This window comes from Nelumbo nucifera, chromosome 7 (assembly GCF_055504915.1).
Source record: "Nelumbo nucifera cultivar China Antique chromosome 7, China Antique-T2T, whole genome shotgun sequence".
In the NCBI taxonomy this organism is placed as follows: domain Eukaryota; kingdom Viridiplantae; phylum Streptophyta; class Magnoliopsida; order Proteales; family Nelumbonaceae; genus Nelumbo; species Nelumbo nucifera.
This window is the reverse complement of record NC_142655.1, coordinates 53,934,390-53,949,580: the sequence shown is the minus strand read 5'-3', so window position 1 is coordinate 53,949,580 and position 15,191 is coordinate 53,934,390. Positions and strand designations below refer to the sequence as shown.

Genomic DNA, 15,191 nt, shown 5'->3' with positions numbered 1-15,191 from the left:
TATTGATGATATATCAAACTCATTAATCCAACAACAATTTTATGGGTCTTGTAATGATTTTTAAAAGATTGGAAGCTCAAACATTATTTGATGTTTAAATATTCTAAATTCTCGGTAATGTTGATGCAATGTATCTATCCATATAAATTATTAAAATGTGCATTTCTTATGTATTTATACCTTATTCATGGTTATATAATCATTGGATTTATTGTTATTGATGTATTTGTGGAATTTGTTTCCACAATATCCATGCACACTCAAAAGTATATTCAAAAGTATATTGTTATTGATGTTTTTGAATCTTGATGAATACCCACAACTAATCTCTGCTAACCTCTATTTACCTACTAGTTTTGACATTTTAATGGGTATTTGGGTCTGAACTCCAAAACCCTTTGCTCGAATCGACCCACCCCGACCAATGGTACTAGGACTCTAGGAGAGTAGGGATGTCAACAGGTTGGGTTTGGCACGTGTTTTCCTCAACCCTAACTTGACCCTATAGTGCCTCAACATGAACCCGACCTGACCTACCTTATAAATACATAATTTTCAAACCCGATTCGACCCTATAGGGTTTAACTCGATATCGACCCTGCATGACTCATAGCATTTCAATTGTATTTTTTTTAACACGTTTTGAAGACCTAAAATTCATTAATTTAAATTAGAAAATTGTTTTATAGAATCTAAGATATCACTTTTTCCATTTAAAAAAAGAAAAAAATTAAAACCAACATATAAATAAATCTTAAATTTTAAAACTATAGAGTTAGAAGTCAAAAACTTATAAAAATACTTTGTATATATACAAAATATCATGACCCAGCGGGGTGGGTTAGTCAAAACCTAAACCCAATTCGGATTGAGGAATCAAAACCTTAACTCGACCCTAAAACCAAACAACGACCTCACCTAACCGTGTACAAGCAATCCATTCTCCACCAAACAACAATATTTAATTTGGCGGACATGGTTTTAGGTCAATGATCTCTCTCTTATAGTCTTTTCCATTTTTGTTCCTCCTTTCGTTCAAACTTTTTTTAATGCGGGTCTGAATCTTCTAATTTTTTATTTTCTGACCCGTTTTTATTTCCCATCGTCCGGGTTTGGATCGTACGGAGGATCTACTCGCTTAGGACAGGATCTAGCTGAAGTCGTCCAATTGGAATCTGATGCATTCTAGAGTCATCTGATTGTATGATCGGAGTCTTTTTATCTCCATCCTTGATCTGGGCCCTTGAAGGGGGACCATGATTGTGGTCGCTGCAGCTTCCAAACAGAAACCCACGTTCTTCTGGGCCCCATGAGAACGGCGAGCCGATTGTCCACGTCCATTAAATAGGAATCTAACGAACTGCATTTTGTTGTATCATATTCTCCATTCTATTCCAATCTGACGAATAGTAATTCTCTAACAAATTTCGCGCACCCGGGATTCGATCTCAAGTAGGGCCCATCGAATTTTGAGAATAAAATTAAAAATAAATCCAGCAAAAATTTCCATCTGAATGTTTAGCGAAAAATAATTAAAAAAGCTACAGTAGAGATAGAAGAGAAAGAGAGAGTTCGGCTTCGTTGGTTGTTGCTTTCAGAGATGAGAGAACGCAACCTATTCATTCCCCTTCAACTGCTTATATTTCTGGATTAAAAGAACTAAATTTTTATTCTTTTTTTCTTCTGGGTTTTGTATCAACCGATCATTTGGGTTTTCTGGATCGAAGATGGGGGGTTCAGGGGGAGAGAACTCAAGGAGGAAACTAATGGAAGAAGTATCGGGAGTGGCCGAGCTGGTTAGGGAGTTGCAGGATTCAGCTTCATCTCTAATCTCCAAGACGTTCAACGAAGAACAAGCTCTCCGCCAGCGAACTCTCACGCTGGATTCCAATATTAAGAAACTCCGTTCCTCGATCGATTCTGCCGTCAAGAAATCCTTACTCGATCCTAAGGAAGCTGAGAAGGTAAGATTTCCTCTTTTTTCAGTTTCCCTTTCGTGCTTCATGCAGTATAGGTTGCTTGCGCTATACTGTTCTTAGGGTTTCCGCTGTTATTGTAGCTTATGTTTGTCTTGCACTGTTCATGCATTCGATTTGGGGTGCTTTATAAGCTTTTTGAATCCATAATTCTGTTTTCGTGTCTAGTTGTTAGATTGGCTAATTTGGTTCTTCTGTGGTTGTGTTAAGCTGGGAGAAGAATTAGACAGAGCGAGATGCATTCTAACTGATGGGGACGCGTCTTTCTTTCTTCCTAGCAAAGCTAAAGGTGCTTTTACTTTTCTGTTAGTTCAATTTCTTCTCCTGGGTCTTTACCAGAAAAAGAAAAAAATTATTCTTCTTGGGCCAGTGGCATTGATTTCCTGTTTAACTTTTAATTAGCGATGTGGTTTTGGTTAGTGGTGTGAAATTCGTTAGTGACATACAGGTACTTTCCTGAAGATGTTTCTTGGTCCTGTCAATGTACGTGCTAATGGGAAAGACGTCCAATTGAAAGTAAAAGAGGAGTATAATAGTTACAGGGTATGCTTCTTGTATCCCTATTCACTTTTCCACATTTTCATGTTTTTTTTTTCTAATTTCTATTGTGGAAGTGTTTTTTATCTACACATAAATATTCCCTTTGATTGGTTGGGGAGGGGGCAAAAGAGATAAAATAGAAGTGGGTAAACTTCCATCAATTCTGTTTTTCTGGGGTTCGCTGATTTAGTTTCAGAGCACATAAATGTGATATTTGTGCTTGCAAACTATGGGTTATGAATGCTGGCCTTCCAATTGTTTCTTCATATGCCTGGAGAGACTATGGTGTCTTTGCTCATTCTTTGACTAGAAGTATTATACATGGGAAGGCATTTTTATTGGGATTTTCTTTCATAAATTATTGTATTCTTCATATCTTATATTTCCTAATATATCTTGAGTTCCTATGTGAACTGAACGGTGCCATATGTGAATTCAGAGAAACTTATGAATTAATTGGGGTATCAATATGAGCTTTGCTCTTGGATTATTCAAAAATTGAGTAATGTTTTGAAAATTGTAGTCATAGGGAAAGTTGGGTGGAGTCAAATTGTAAGTTGTATTGGAAATTGTGAAATAATCTTTTTTTACAAACTTGTAAAAAATAAAAAAAGGTTCATCATTAATGTGTTAATCAATCAGGTGGAATTTATCAAAATTCACGGGTGGGCTTTGATTGGTCAAAACTCTTCCGGTACCATGTCTTTTTGGCATCATAGATTTTCCCAATTAAAAATAGATAGATAAATTAAAAATCTAGATAAATATAAAAAAGTGTTTTACCCTATTTTTAATCCATATATACAATATATGCACCTAAAACAATAGAGTTTACCACTTGTACACTATCAATTTAGACTTGAAGGTCAAATAATCAATATACAATGACTCTTTAACCTACATATGATGGAAAATCAACTCAATCTCTGGTCTTGAATAACTAAATAAATTTTTTTTTTTCTAGTAAGGGCTTTATCCACTGACAAAACTAAATGGAAACAAAGAAATGACAAAGTAGAAAACTAATTCTTAATTGTAACGGTTTGAATTGCATGAATCGTATAAATCGCAAGATTCAGGAATCAAATCGTAAGATTGAAACAAAATCATATTATTTTTGCAGAAAAGGATTTATACATAAGATTCTAATTGAAGCCCTTGGGATTCATGATTCAAATGATGAATCGTATTGTAAGTCATAAGACTATGACAACACTGTTGGGCTTGACACAGTATTATCTTCTGTGAGCAGGATAGAACTGCCTTTATGTTCCTTCTCTTCCCATCAATACTACTATTTTTAAGGTCTTGGTTCTGGAATGGATGCTTGCCAACTTTGCCAGTTCAGCTGTACCAGGTACAAAATGTCTTCAAGGTGTTCTGCATTTCAAATGGAATTCTATCTAAGTCAGGCATTTTATGAAGTTAATATTGAAAATATCTTCTTCAGGCCTGGCTATTGTTTCTCTACACAAGTTTGGCTTTGCGAGAGAACATATTAAGGGTGAACGGAAGTGATATTCGTCCATGGTAATTGTAATCACTCTTTAATGCCTGCTGAATTTCCTGTTTGTTACTTTTCATCAACAAGATTGTTTCTTGTGTTTCCTTCTCTTTTTTGTCAACAAAATTATCTGTTGTACTTCCTTTCCTGAGCTTCTTGGACGTGTTTCTGGAGTATTGTCTTCTGTTACTAGTTTATTGTTTTTATCTTTTTTAAAATTATCAGCTCAATAGAAAAACAACAGCAAGAATATTGGATAACCAAGAAAGAATATAGACCAAATGAGGCTGTTCAGATGGACTGGCAAGACCAGGAATTGGTCAATAGGTAAAGGATGAAGTTGAGAAACATTCTGTTCAAATGCATTGAAGCACAATGGCATTATCAGAAAAAAAAGAAATGGTTTGATGCAAGTTGAAGCAAAGTTTTAAAATTCTGAGGCGTGATGTGAGGCATTCCACTACCTGGAGGCATGAGGCGTAAGTCTCCTGAGTGCAAGGGGGCATAAGCCTCCTCAAGAGAAGGATTATTTATTTTCTTTTCTTTCTTTCAATTTTGAGGCATACCAGATATGTATGTGTCATGCAGAAGGTGTTTGAGTTTCAGGCATATGCCTCAGAGGCATCTACACCTCCAGCATACCTCAAACACCTATTAAAACATTGGTTGAAAGCTTTAAAATGATACATGGAAGGACAGAAATGTGAGTTGGAATGAGTAATGGCAAAGAACAAAAGGGCATAGTTATAAAAATTGGATTGACCCAACAGGTTGACTTGGAAAACTTGTAACGTGGCTACCTTCACAGTTCAGTCTGACCAGATATTGCTTGAAACCTGGAATGAGCAAGATGACCTGTATAGAATTTATGTGACCTATAAACCATGGTTTTGGATGAAGTGCTTAAGTTTTGCATATATTTTTAGACTTTTATTTTGTTGGAAATGGAAATATTAAACTTAATATTGTTATTCAAGATTCAGACAAGATTTTAAATATCGATAGTCTGATATGCCATGTATCAAGGCACTTTACATTTATTTATTTTTTCAAACCTTTTCAGGGGGATTGGTATAAGGCCTGTCTACCCCCCGAAACAGGCATGGTTTTAAAACCAGACCGGATGGTCGGACCGGAAAACCGGGAACCAATCACCTGACCGGTTCCATTTTACCCCAGAACCATCTTTTGGCCAAAAACTGTTGATTTGGTCAGCAAACCACTGACACTGGCGGTTGAACCGTTTGAACCGTCCAATGGTTTTTGGTCATTTTTAATTTTTTTGTCACAACGGGCCGTCCGTTCGGTTTGAACGATTGGACCGTTCGACCCGGGAACTGGACTCCTGAATGGTTTTTTGTCCAGTTCGGTTTTAAAAACCTTGGAAACAGGTTAAAACCCAAGACACCCATTATTTTCTGTATTGGTGACCCACTGATATGATACAAATCAGCCGAACGTTGCGTAATTTTAATCCTTGGATTCAGGTAAAAAATTGTTCAATCTAAGTATCATATTTTTATAATTTATTCATTCAATTATTTTTGGGAGAATGACGGGTTCATCCCAGGGTCAGAATTTTTAGGCCCAAAATACAGTTGGGGTACGTGCCAGCTCAGAATTGATGCCAATTCACGGGCGGGCATTGGTGTATAGAGTGGGGGTTTTCGACATTTTGAATGTTTATAGATCTGCAGTGGAATTCAGAAATCTGCATTGGGCCTGTCTGTACTTTTCCGATGATTTTTTTCTGTCTTTGTTGACTGAAGCTTTGCAGAGACTGAGGCTACATTTGGTTGGCAAGAGTATATAAGAAAGTGAAAGAAAAGAGAAGCAAAGAAAATGAAAGAAAATCTTTATTTTCTGTAATATGCTTAGTTATCAAGCAAAAGTAACTGTTACAAAAAAAATCAACATTTAAAAGGAACTTTTTAGAAACAACAATATATTTTTTTATTAGTAAGAATTGATGATATTTTGTTGTGGACCTACAAACTTTCCCAGACTAACCATAACACTTGTTTTGCAGATTTATTAAGAAAGTTTCTAAATTCTCTCTCTCTCTCTCTCTCACACACACACACACACACTTTCTGGGCAATCAACATAGCCTTAGGAGAGGAGGGAAATAAAAGGAACAAAGTTAGAAGGGTGGGATGTTAGAGTCTTTGGTGTGAGGTTCATTGAGTAAGATTGCAATTATACTAATATTTGATTTTCACAACAAGAAAGGGGAATGAGGGAATAAATGGATGAAATGGGTCCATGGAAGCTGGAATCAGGCCACAAAGCCCACAGCTTCTTAGTTAGGGGTGGACAGAATGCAGGAGAGTCAGCACCAAACCATAGATTTGTAGGAATATTTCAGCTTCATTCATTTATTAATTGCTCAAAAGAATGTTTACATGGTTTGATATGGAAAATTGAGAATTCTTTTTTGAGACCTACCATATATTTATTTTCCTAAGTAATGAGGCTAAAGAAATGCTTGCTAGAGAATGAATCTTCTAAATCCTTCAAATATTCAGAAAATCTTGAGGGTCCAGTTAAATACTTGAGAAGATTTGGCTATAAGAATCTTGATAAGATTTGGTTGAGAGTGTACCTTTTGAATATCACATGGGGTCCTGACAGCAATTAACTTCTTGGGCTTGTTGTAAAGGATTCAATGTTTTGGGCCTCTGGAGAAACTCACATTTATTGGGCTTTGGTTTTCTGAATACATCATTTTTATGAAATTCTGATTATTGACCCATCAAGTAGCGAGAAACGATTTAAGGACCCATAGTTTACAAATGGATATGGACTCATGTTGTGGGCTTTCGGAGCAACTCACACATTTACTGGGCATGTACTTGCCAAGTACATCAGATTTGTGAAATCTTGTCACATATTTGATTACTGGCCCATCAGCTAGTCAGTGTTTTTGCAAATTGGTTCTTTGTTTCAGAGGAGATGGAGGTCTGTGGTTGTTTTCAGGTTTGGGAGTCTAGGGAGTGGTGACATGGTTTCAAGAAGAGTTTGGTTTAAGATTTTGGTTAAGTTTTTGTTAATGTGTTTAGTTGAAATTGTGGTTTAGGTGGTCATCTTCTTTCTCTCAGGTGATAAGATATCACCCTTCTTATGTACTCTCCTTTTTCTTTTTAATGAATTTCTATTTTCCTTTCAAAAAAAAGTGCAAAGGGCTTTTTGCACCTGAGGCATAAGGCACAAGGTAAGGTTCACACCTTTTTGAAGAAAGATGCAAAAATTTCAAAAATTTCAAAAAAAATACCAACAAAGAAAAATCAAAATGCAAAAAAATCAAAATTAATTAAAAAGTATTAAAAATAGTATTAATAGAAAATGCACACCTTAATTTTAAACTAATTTTTTAAAAAGCCTATTGGTTCAAAATAAAACACATAACTATAACATATAAATCATATTCAAGCACTCAATGATTCAAGCATGTGAAACTTTCAATCTCTTTTTTTTCTTTCCCAATCGCATTACTTCAAATAGCTAATGTTATGTTAAACATCTCACGTTCCTAATTCTATGAGCCACCTTTGTACCAAGCTTCTTGAGACAAGCCAAACAAGCCTATGATAGGGTCTTACATTCTTAATCCATACATAAAATATTGGTTTTATAATTTTAATTATAGTTCCTTATCTTTTAAAAATGTTTTGCATTAAGAAGAATGGATGGACAACATTAACAAAGGGGTGGGTGGGTGGGGTGTTTTCGGAGCTTCAGTGAGTGAGTGAGCATGGACTTGTTTGGGCTTGCCTCAAACAATTCAAGGAGCTATAGTTAAAATTATAAAACCAATTTTTTATTTACAGATTAAGAATTTAAGACCCTAGCATGGACTTGTTTGGGCTTGCCTCAAGGGGCTTGGTCAGGCTCAGGGGGTCCAAAAGGCGCATGCCTGAACTGAAGTGTAAGGCGCACCAAGTATGTGCCTTTTCAAAAGGGCTGCAAATGGGCCAGGCATGGTGAAGGCCTTAAAATACATCTCAGGGATGCCTTTTAAATTACTACAGTTAGTGAGTAGTGAAACTCCCATAGTTTAACAATGGATATGGCACCAAATAGAATGGAATGGTGGAACAATATTCATGTATCCATCCCCAACAACTGGTGTATGAAATTGTTCTATAATATATAGATAAGCATGTCCATTGACCAATCGGCCGGACCTGAATTGACATGTGGTCATTGCTGAAGCAGTGAGCCAGGGACTAGTCACCTTTCCTGGTGAATGTCCAGAAAGGTCAAAAACCAACATCAGCAAAAGATTATAATTTTCTTATTTTATTGAATTTGATTGAACTGGAGGAAGTTTATCTCAAACTGAAAAAGAACTTCACAAATAATGCTGAAATCAGATGGTTAAAGGCCATTTGGTTGTATAAGTTTGGACATAAGAATGTATTAGTCAGGACCTTATAAAGTAGGTCCTGAGCAATTTTTGAATTATGAGGGCCTTGGACCCATGTACAGGTCCCCTGTCCTGAGATCCAAGATTCTCCCATGCTTGGAGTCCTTGGATGACAATATTGATTATACATGATTAAAGCAAATATACTAGATAGTAGTAAACTTTTTTAGCATGTATGATGCATGAACTATATGGTGTTGGAGGGGTATGGGGTCTAGACTAGCTAATGGTGGGACAAATAACAGGGGTGATGTGTCCTTTTTTTTTTTTTAAGAAAAGGTGGCTGCATGGCTCAAATAAAAGAAAGGGATAAGCCTGCTTGGTGAAAGGGGTGATGATTGATCAGCCTAACTGCTAGTAAACTATGCTAAGCAGGGTGAATATCTTAGGGAATAATTGGATTCTGTTTTGGATCTCAAAAACAAAACAGAATTACTCAAAACAGGAGAATAGAATGTACCAACATGGTAACCAGAAATTCCAAACCTTAAAACATAAATTTGAAAAAAAGGCAAAGTTATTGCTAAAACAGAATTAATCAAGACAACAAAAATGCCTCCTATCTAGAAGATCCAGAGAAACTCTGAGATAATTGGAATCTTCAAATCCAAATAATTCTGAGGTGGCCTTTGGCAAGACAAGATTAAAGAGGAACCAACTATTTAGAGGGGTGGCTTCCCAAGGTGGAAGTCTGTAATGTGAATTCGAAACTTTGAACAGTTTTAAACAAGGGGGGTGGTAAGACTAGCCAAATTGTATTGACATTTTCAAGCTGTACATCATTTTTTATCCATATCTCCATAGCTTTGTATAGGGCAAACAGCTCCAAGGCTGACTTACAACTTGAGTTCAACAAGAATTCGGATTAGCTGAACGCGATGGCTGTTCACGGGGCTGTGGAACCAATGGTGAAGTTACACGGCAGTAATAAATTCATGGGCCCCATTGTGAAAGGTGTGGGTCTCATGTATTTTATTACTGGTGTGTAACCTTATAATTGGTTCCACAGCCCGCTGAACAGCCATTGCATTCAGCTAAAACTTGCTCGTTCAACAATGCATTACATTTCCATCATAATTCCTAGGCCTCGTGCTATAAACCAGGGTGCAAAGGGTTGAAAATATTTTTGTATATTCCCAATGTACAGATCCTTGGTGTACATGGGTGCTGGTGTATCAACAATACTTTACTTTCTTTGAAAAATAGAAATCTTGTCACAGAGTCATCAGCTATCTGTAAATGAGCATTAACTTGCCCAATTGATGTCTGAATTGCACAATCTTGATCAGTTGATCTTGTTGGATAGGTAGTTGAATATGCTATGGCACCAAAATTAGGGCTTGTTTTGTTGGGAAGTACATCTGAAGATCACTCTTGTGAAACTTTGTCAAAAAGGTGGCCTAGTTGGTAATCTAAATGAATGAACATAAATATGTAATTTTCTCTAATCTAACTAAATAAGTGTAATGATTTTACTGATAAAAAAGGAGGCCTAGTTGGTATATCTGACCTCACAAGCACTTTCTTTGTAATGCAAGTGGGGAATCTATACTACTTATCTCCTGAAGTTTGCTTCCAGCATTTGGGTTCACTCTTCGGTGGTCCCATCCTGGAGATATAGAGGCCCTATTGAAGCATTCTTTTTTCAACCCAAGAAAGAAAAGGGGAAAAGTTTGTATGGAGATGCACTATGGCAGCTGTTCTTTGATCACTCTGGGAACAAAGGCATAATAGAATATTCTATGGAAAAAGGAATTCTAAGGGGGCTGTCATTTGAAAAGAATTATTGATTCGAATGGTGAATTGGGTCAAGACTTGGGAAATTGTTTTTGAGAGTGATATAATTATAGGATGGCAGTATGTGGCAAACTCTTCTACTTCCAATTTTAAAGTGATGAGAGATTGGGTCCCACCTGCCTTGAATCAAGTGAAACTCAATTTGATCGCTGCAGTATTGGAAGTGCAGGAGACATATAGGTAAGCGTGGTTCTGCAGGATTGAATCTATGCAAGAGACTGAAATCAAAGGATTGAAACTATGCAAAAGATTGAACCTGTGCAATGCAGTAATAGAAGATGACTATAGAACAGTGGTTGGATGGCTGAAGAATGGAATCCAAGGAACCTGGCAGCATTGGCAAACTTTAAGACACGCAAAACAGATCGCCAAGGAAATTGAGGTGTCATGGGTATGGATTCATAGGGCAGCTAATAGAATAGCTGATTTACTTGCTAGACAAGGGGATTACAGGGAAAAGTTATTTTGGTGGGTTACCATGTACATTCGATCTAGGGCTGTTACTTTTTGTAATGGGCTGTCAAGCATGAGAAGGCGGGTCCAAGTCCGAGAGTTGCCACTTTGTGAAAAAAAATTCCAAAGGTTAGGACCATATCCAGTCCACCCCGTCCAAGACCCTACATAGCTGGGACCAACATTGGGTGATGGCCTCTTACTATGTAGATTAATCTGTAAAGAACAAATATGGGGTTAGGTATTTCTGGTACCTTGGTTCAATAGTTCATAACAAGGGAGAGATTGAGGAGGATGTCACCCAAAGAATTAGAGCAGGATGAGCAAAATGGAGGGGTCATCTGGACTTTTATGTGATGGGCGAATACCACTTATAGATTAAAAGGAAAATTCTATAGAACAGTTGTAAGGTCAGCTATGTTGTATGGAGTGGAGCGTTGGGCAGTCAAAAAACATGTCCAGAAAATGAATGTGGCAGAAATGCGAATGCTAAGATGGATAAGTGGAAAAGCTAGAAAGGATAGGATTAGGAATGAAGTTAGCCATAGGAACCTAGGAGTAGCTCCAATAGGTGATAAAATGAGAGAGAGAGTAGACAAAGATGGTTTGGGTATGTACATAGAAGACCACTAACTGCACCACTTAGAAGAAGTGAAGGGGGTAGAGGAGATCGGGGTAGACCAAAAAGGACATGGGTAGAAGTAGTAAGAAATGATTTAAGGACTAATAATTTAACAGTGGATATGGCTTTAAATAGAATGGATTGGCAAAATGGGATTCATGTAGCTGATCTCATTATAGTTGGGATAAGGCTTGGATGATGATGATGAATCATTGTAAATATTCTTTTCCCTCAACCAATAAAATTTTGGATAAACTACAACACCTACCCTGTAGTTAGGGGTCATGACACTTGGCCCCCTGAATTTCTGGATTCCAGCACTTTGTCCTGATTAGTTAATGGGCTGACTGCAACACCCATTATATGGCTGACACCCATTCTGAGAATAAGGCCATAAGGCCAAGTCCAAGAGTGAGTTGATCTCTCAAATCAACTATCACTGTATTTTGTGGGCTTCCAGCTCAGACCAGTTCAGAGGAATCAATGTAAACGATCTTAACAGGAATGCTGTTAATTTCCTGTTCTCCTCCCCATCCTCCCCACCCATCTCCAGGGGTCCATTTCTCAGAAGGGAAGGAGCTTGGACTCTAAGCATTGATGGAAGTGCCTCAGGTAACTCTGGTGTTGCTGGCATTGGAGGAGTTTTAAGAGATGAAAATGGGAACATCTGCTGGGTGTACAGTGAACTGATTGGTATAGCTGATTCTACCAAGGCTGAAGTGATGGCTGCACTTACAGGGATCTGCTTAATCAACAGACTGGGTATTCAGAACCTCTCCATTGAAGGCGACTCAGCAGATACCATAAAATGGTTAGGAAAGCAGGAAGCTAGACCGTGGAGACTCAATCTAGCAGAGGCAAGGGACTTATTGGCTTCTATGAATGTAAATCTGTTATGGATTCCAAGGGATTTAAATGCTATTGCAGATGGCTTAGCAAAACTGGGTGCTATTTTAGAGACCTTGTAGCTTGTACTGTGATAGAGTTCCTCCTGTGTAATCTTTAGGGGTCTGACCCCTGTTTTGTATTTGTACACCTCTCTCTTATTTTAAGGAATTCAGTTAACTTTTCCCAAAAAAAGAAAAAATCTTCTACTGACTGGGTTATTGTCTTTCCAAATGGTTGCCAAAGAAGATGCTGAAGTACCTATGGGTAAATCCAAACATGAAGATCAACCAACTTGTTTAAGGCATTGAAGATGAACTGCTCATTCAGCAGCACTTCTACACAGAGCGTGCGTTGCTACTAACCTTTGTTGAGAGAAACTTGAGCAATACATGTAAGAGTTAAGAAATATCAGGCTTTATGGGCTGAGCTTTAAAAATATCACAATTAGCAATTGTTTTGAAAACAGAAAAGGAAAGGCGTTTTGGTGTCCTAGATTCAGGACTAGGAGTCCTCTTTTGGATAGAGAAATGGGGTTACTACTTAGTAAGCTTTGTGTAGAAGGTATCTCTTGTGAAGATTCAGATTCTAGATGGTGGAAGGAATAAAGAAATGGTCATTTCACTAAAAGTATCAATCTGTAATGCTCTCATCCATAATCAGGTAGGTTGTGCTGCTCTTTATGGTATTTGGGGCAATCCAATACCACCTAGGGTGGAGGATTTGCTTACCTTACAGTTAAAAAAAAAGAGATGGTGGAAGGAATAAAGAAATGGTCATTTCACTAAAATTATCAATTTGTAATGCTTTCATCCATATTCAGGTAGATTATGGTGCTCTTTGTGGTATTTGGAGCAATCGAATACCACCTAGGGTGGAGGATTTTGCTTGGCTAGTGGATTTGGATGGCGTTCTTACAATAGATCATTTGAAGAGAATGGATTTTCATTTGCCTAGTGTATGCTATGTGTATAACGGTTATGAAGAAGATGCTAAGCATCTCTTTCTTTCTTGCAGCATAGCCAAGTTTTTTTTGGGTTTTTCTTCTTGCTATTTAGAAGACAACTATGTTTAACTGAGATCATAGTTGTCAAGGTGGCACCTTGGTGGGTGGGTACCTAGACGACAAGGCACCCATGGAAGGTTGCCTCACTTAAGCGTCATACATGGTGCTATAAAGCATTTTGTATTCTTTATATTTTGAGATTTATAAAATGTTGGGATTCTGGACTTTTCCTTGATTAAAGTGCCTTTATTTTTAAATTTGGCTCCTCTTATTTGGGGAAAGAAAACTTAATTTGAACTACTACATTTCAATGCATTATACTCTCTCATTAACTCCTATAATTTTTTTTTGATCAATCATTAACTCCTATATTTAAGGTGTTAACTTTCATTCTCTCTCATTAACTCTTATATTTAAAGCATTTTTGTTTCTTAGAATTGAATTTCACAAACTTAACTCTAGTCTCTATACCCCATAATTTTAATGGTATGAAATCCAATGTTTTTAAAACCAGGTTGAAAATGAAACCGTTTTTTTTTTTTGTTTGGGTGGTGGGCCTGTGGTTTAACTGTTTGTTTAGATGATGGGTCAACCAATGATGTCATAATTAAATAATAAAAATATAAATATATAAAAAATTACAAGAAATTTGTAGAAAAAGTTTGGGTACATCTCTAAAATTATATATTCATCATACTAAACCAAAAATAACTGTGACAAAAATAAGAGCAATGCAAAAAAATTAGAAAAAAGAGAAGTAATATCTGACACATGATCCATTGATTGGGTCAAATGGTTTAATGGTTCAACTGGTTGGGTCACTAGGTTGTTGATCAAGTCAACAATTCTTTGTAGGCAAGTATTTTGGTGGTGAAATGGACCCAAAATCCTCATTGGTTGATGAGCCAACTAGTTTGACTATGTTGAGTCCCCAACCCAAATGGCACCTCAGGCCCATTCCACTAACCAGCCCGGGGACCAGCCCACACTGCCGATAGAAGCCGACGGGGAGCACAACACGATGAATAAAGCCAAACGCCTACCCATTCGTTTTCTCTACACAAGGAGGACACGTCAGCCATGATCATTTCCATGCACATGTCGTGACTTCCTTGTAAACTTTATAAATATCTGAGAATAAACGAAGAGGGCAGACCTGGTTTATTGCATTCTCTTCTTCTTCTCTCATTAGGAGGTTAGGTCTCCCTTGAAGAGACCTTTTCAGTGGGTAGTATCCCATCAAGTTGGTATCAGAGCTGCCGTCTGGAGAGAGATGATGAACACGAGATCCTCAACAATGGAGGGTCGAATCGACAATATCAAAGAAGAGCTTCACAAGGTGTTTAGGGAGCTGAAAGATTTGAAGGATTCCATTTTGGTAGTAGCCAGCCAGTTCCAGAGGTCGTCCCAATCCAACCTACGCGAAGGGGATAACGAAGGTTCCAGCCACTCCGGCCACTCGCACGCAAGTTCTGGATTCAGAAGGATGGCCAAGTTAGTGTTTCCCACGTTCTCAGGTGAGGATCCTATTTCTTGGATATTTAGAGAAGAAAGATTCTTTGAGATAAACGAAATTACGGGACATCAGCATGTATCAATGGCTTCAATCCATTTGGAAGGGGAGGCCATCTAGTGGCTCCAATGGTATTGACGTTCTAACCCTCAGATTGGGTGGACATAATTTACAGAAGCCATCTATCACCATTTTGGACCATCAGGGCTTGAGAACTTTGATGAATCTCTGTCGAGACAAACAAATGGGGACAGCGAGGGAGTATCAGAACGAGTTTGAGAGGTTGGCTTCTTGGGTTTACGGGTGGCATGAATCGGCGTTGGTGGGAGCCTTCTTAGGGGGTTTGAAGGATGAGATCCGATATGAAGTAAAGGCTCTGCAACCAGTCACCGTAAATGTGGCGGCCCACTTAGCCCGCCTGCATGAAGAAAGACTGAACAAGCTTAGGCAGGTACTAAACTGGCCT

The 15,191-nt window shown here is 37.7% G+C and overlaps 1 protein-coding gene across 1 annotated transcript in view; it reads left to right on the top strand.

Moving 5' to 3' along the window:
* Positions 1 to 1,508: 1,508 nt before the first annotated feature.
* Positions 1,509 to 15,191, top strand: part of LOC104611007 (uncharacterized) — a 29,241-nt gene continuing 15,558 nt past the window's right edge. The window contains exons 1-5 of the mRNA XM_010277907.3: positions 1,509 to 1,964; positions 2,187 to 2,265; positions 2,425 to 2,519; positions 3,769 to 3,873; positions 3,967 to 4,046. Coding sequence (XP_010276209.1) covers positions 1,728 to 1,964; positions 2,187 to 2,265; positions 2,425 to 2,519; positions 3,769 to 3,873; positions 3,967 to 4,046 — 596 coding nt within the window. The 5' untranslated portion in view covers positions 1,509 to 1,727. The remainder of the gene's footprint in view (positions 1,965 to 2,186; positions 2,266 to 2,424; positions 2,520 to 3,768; positions 3,874 to 3,966; positions 4,047 to 15,191) is intronic.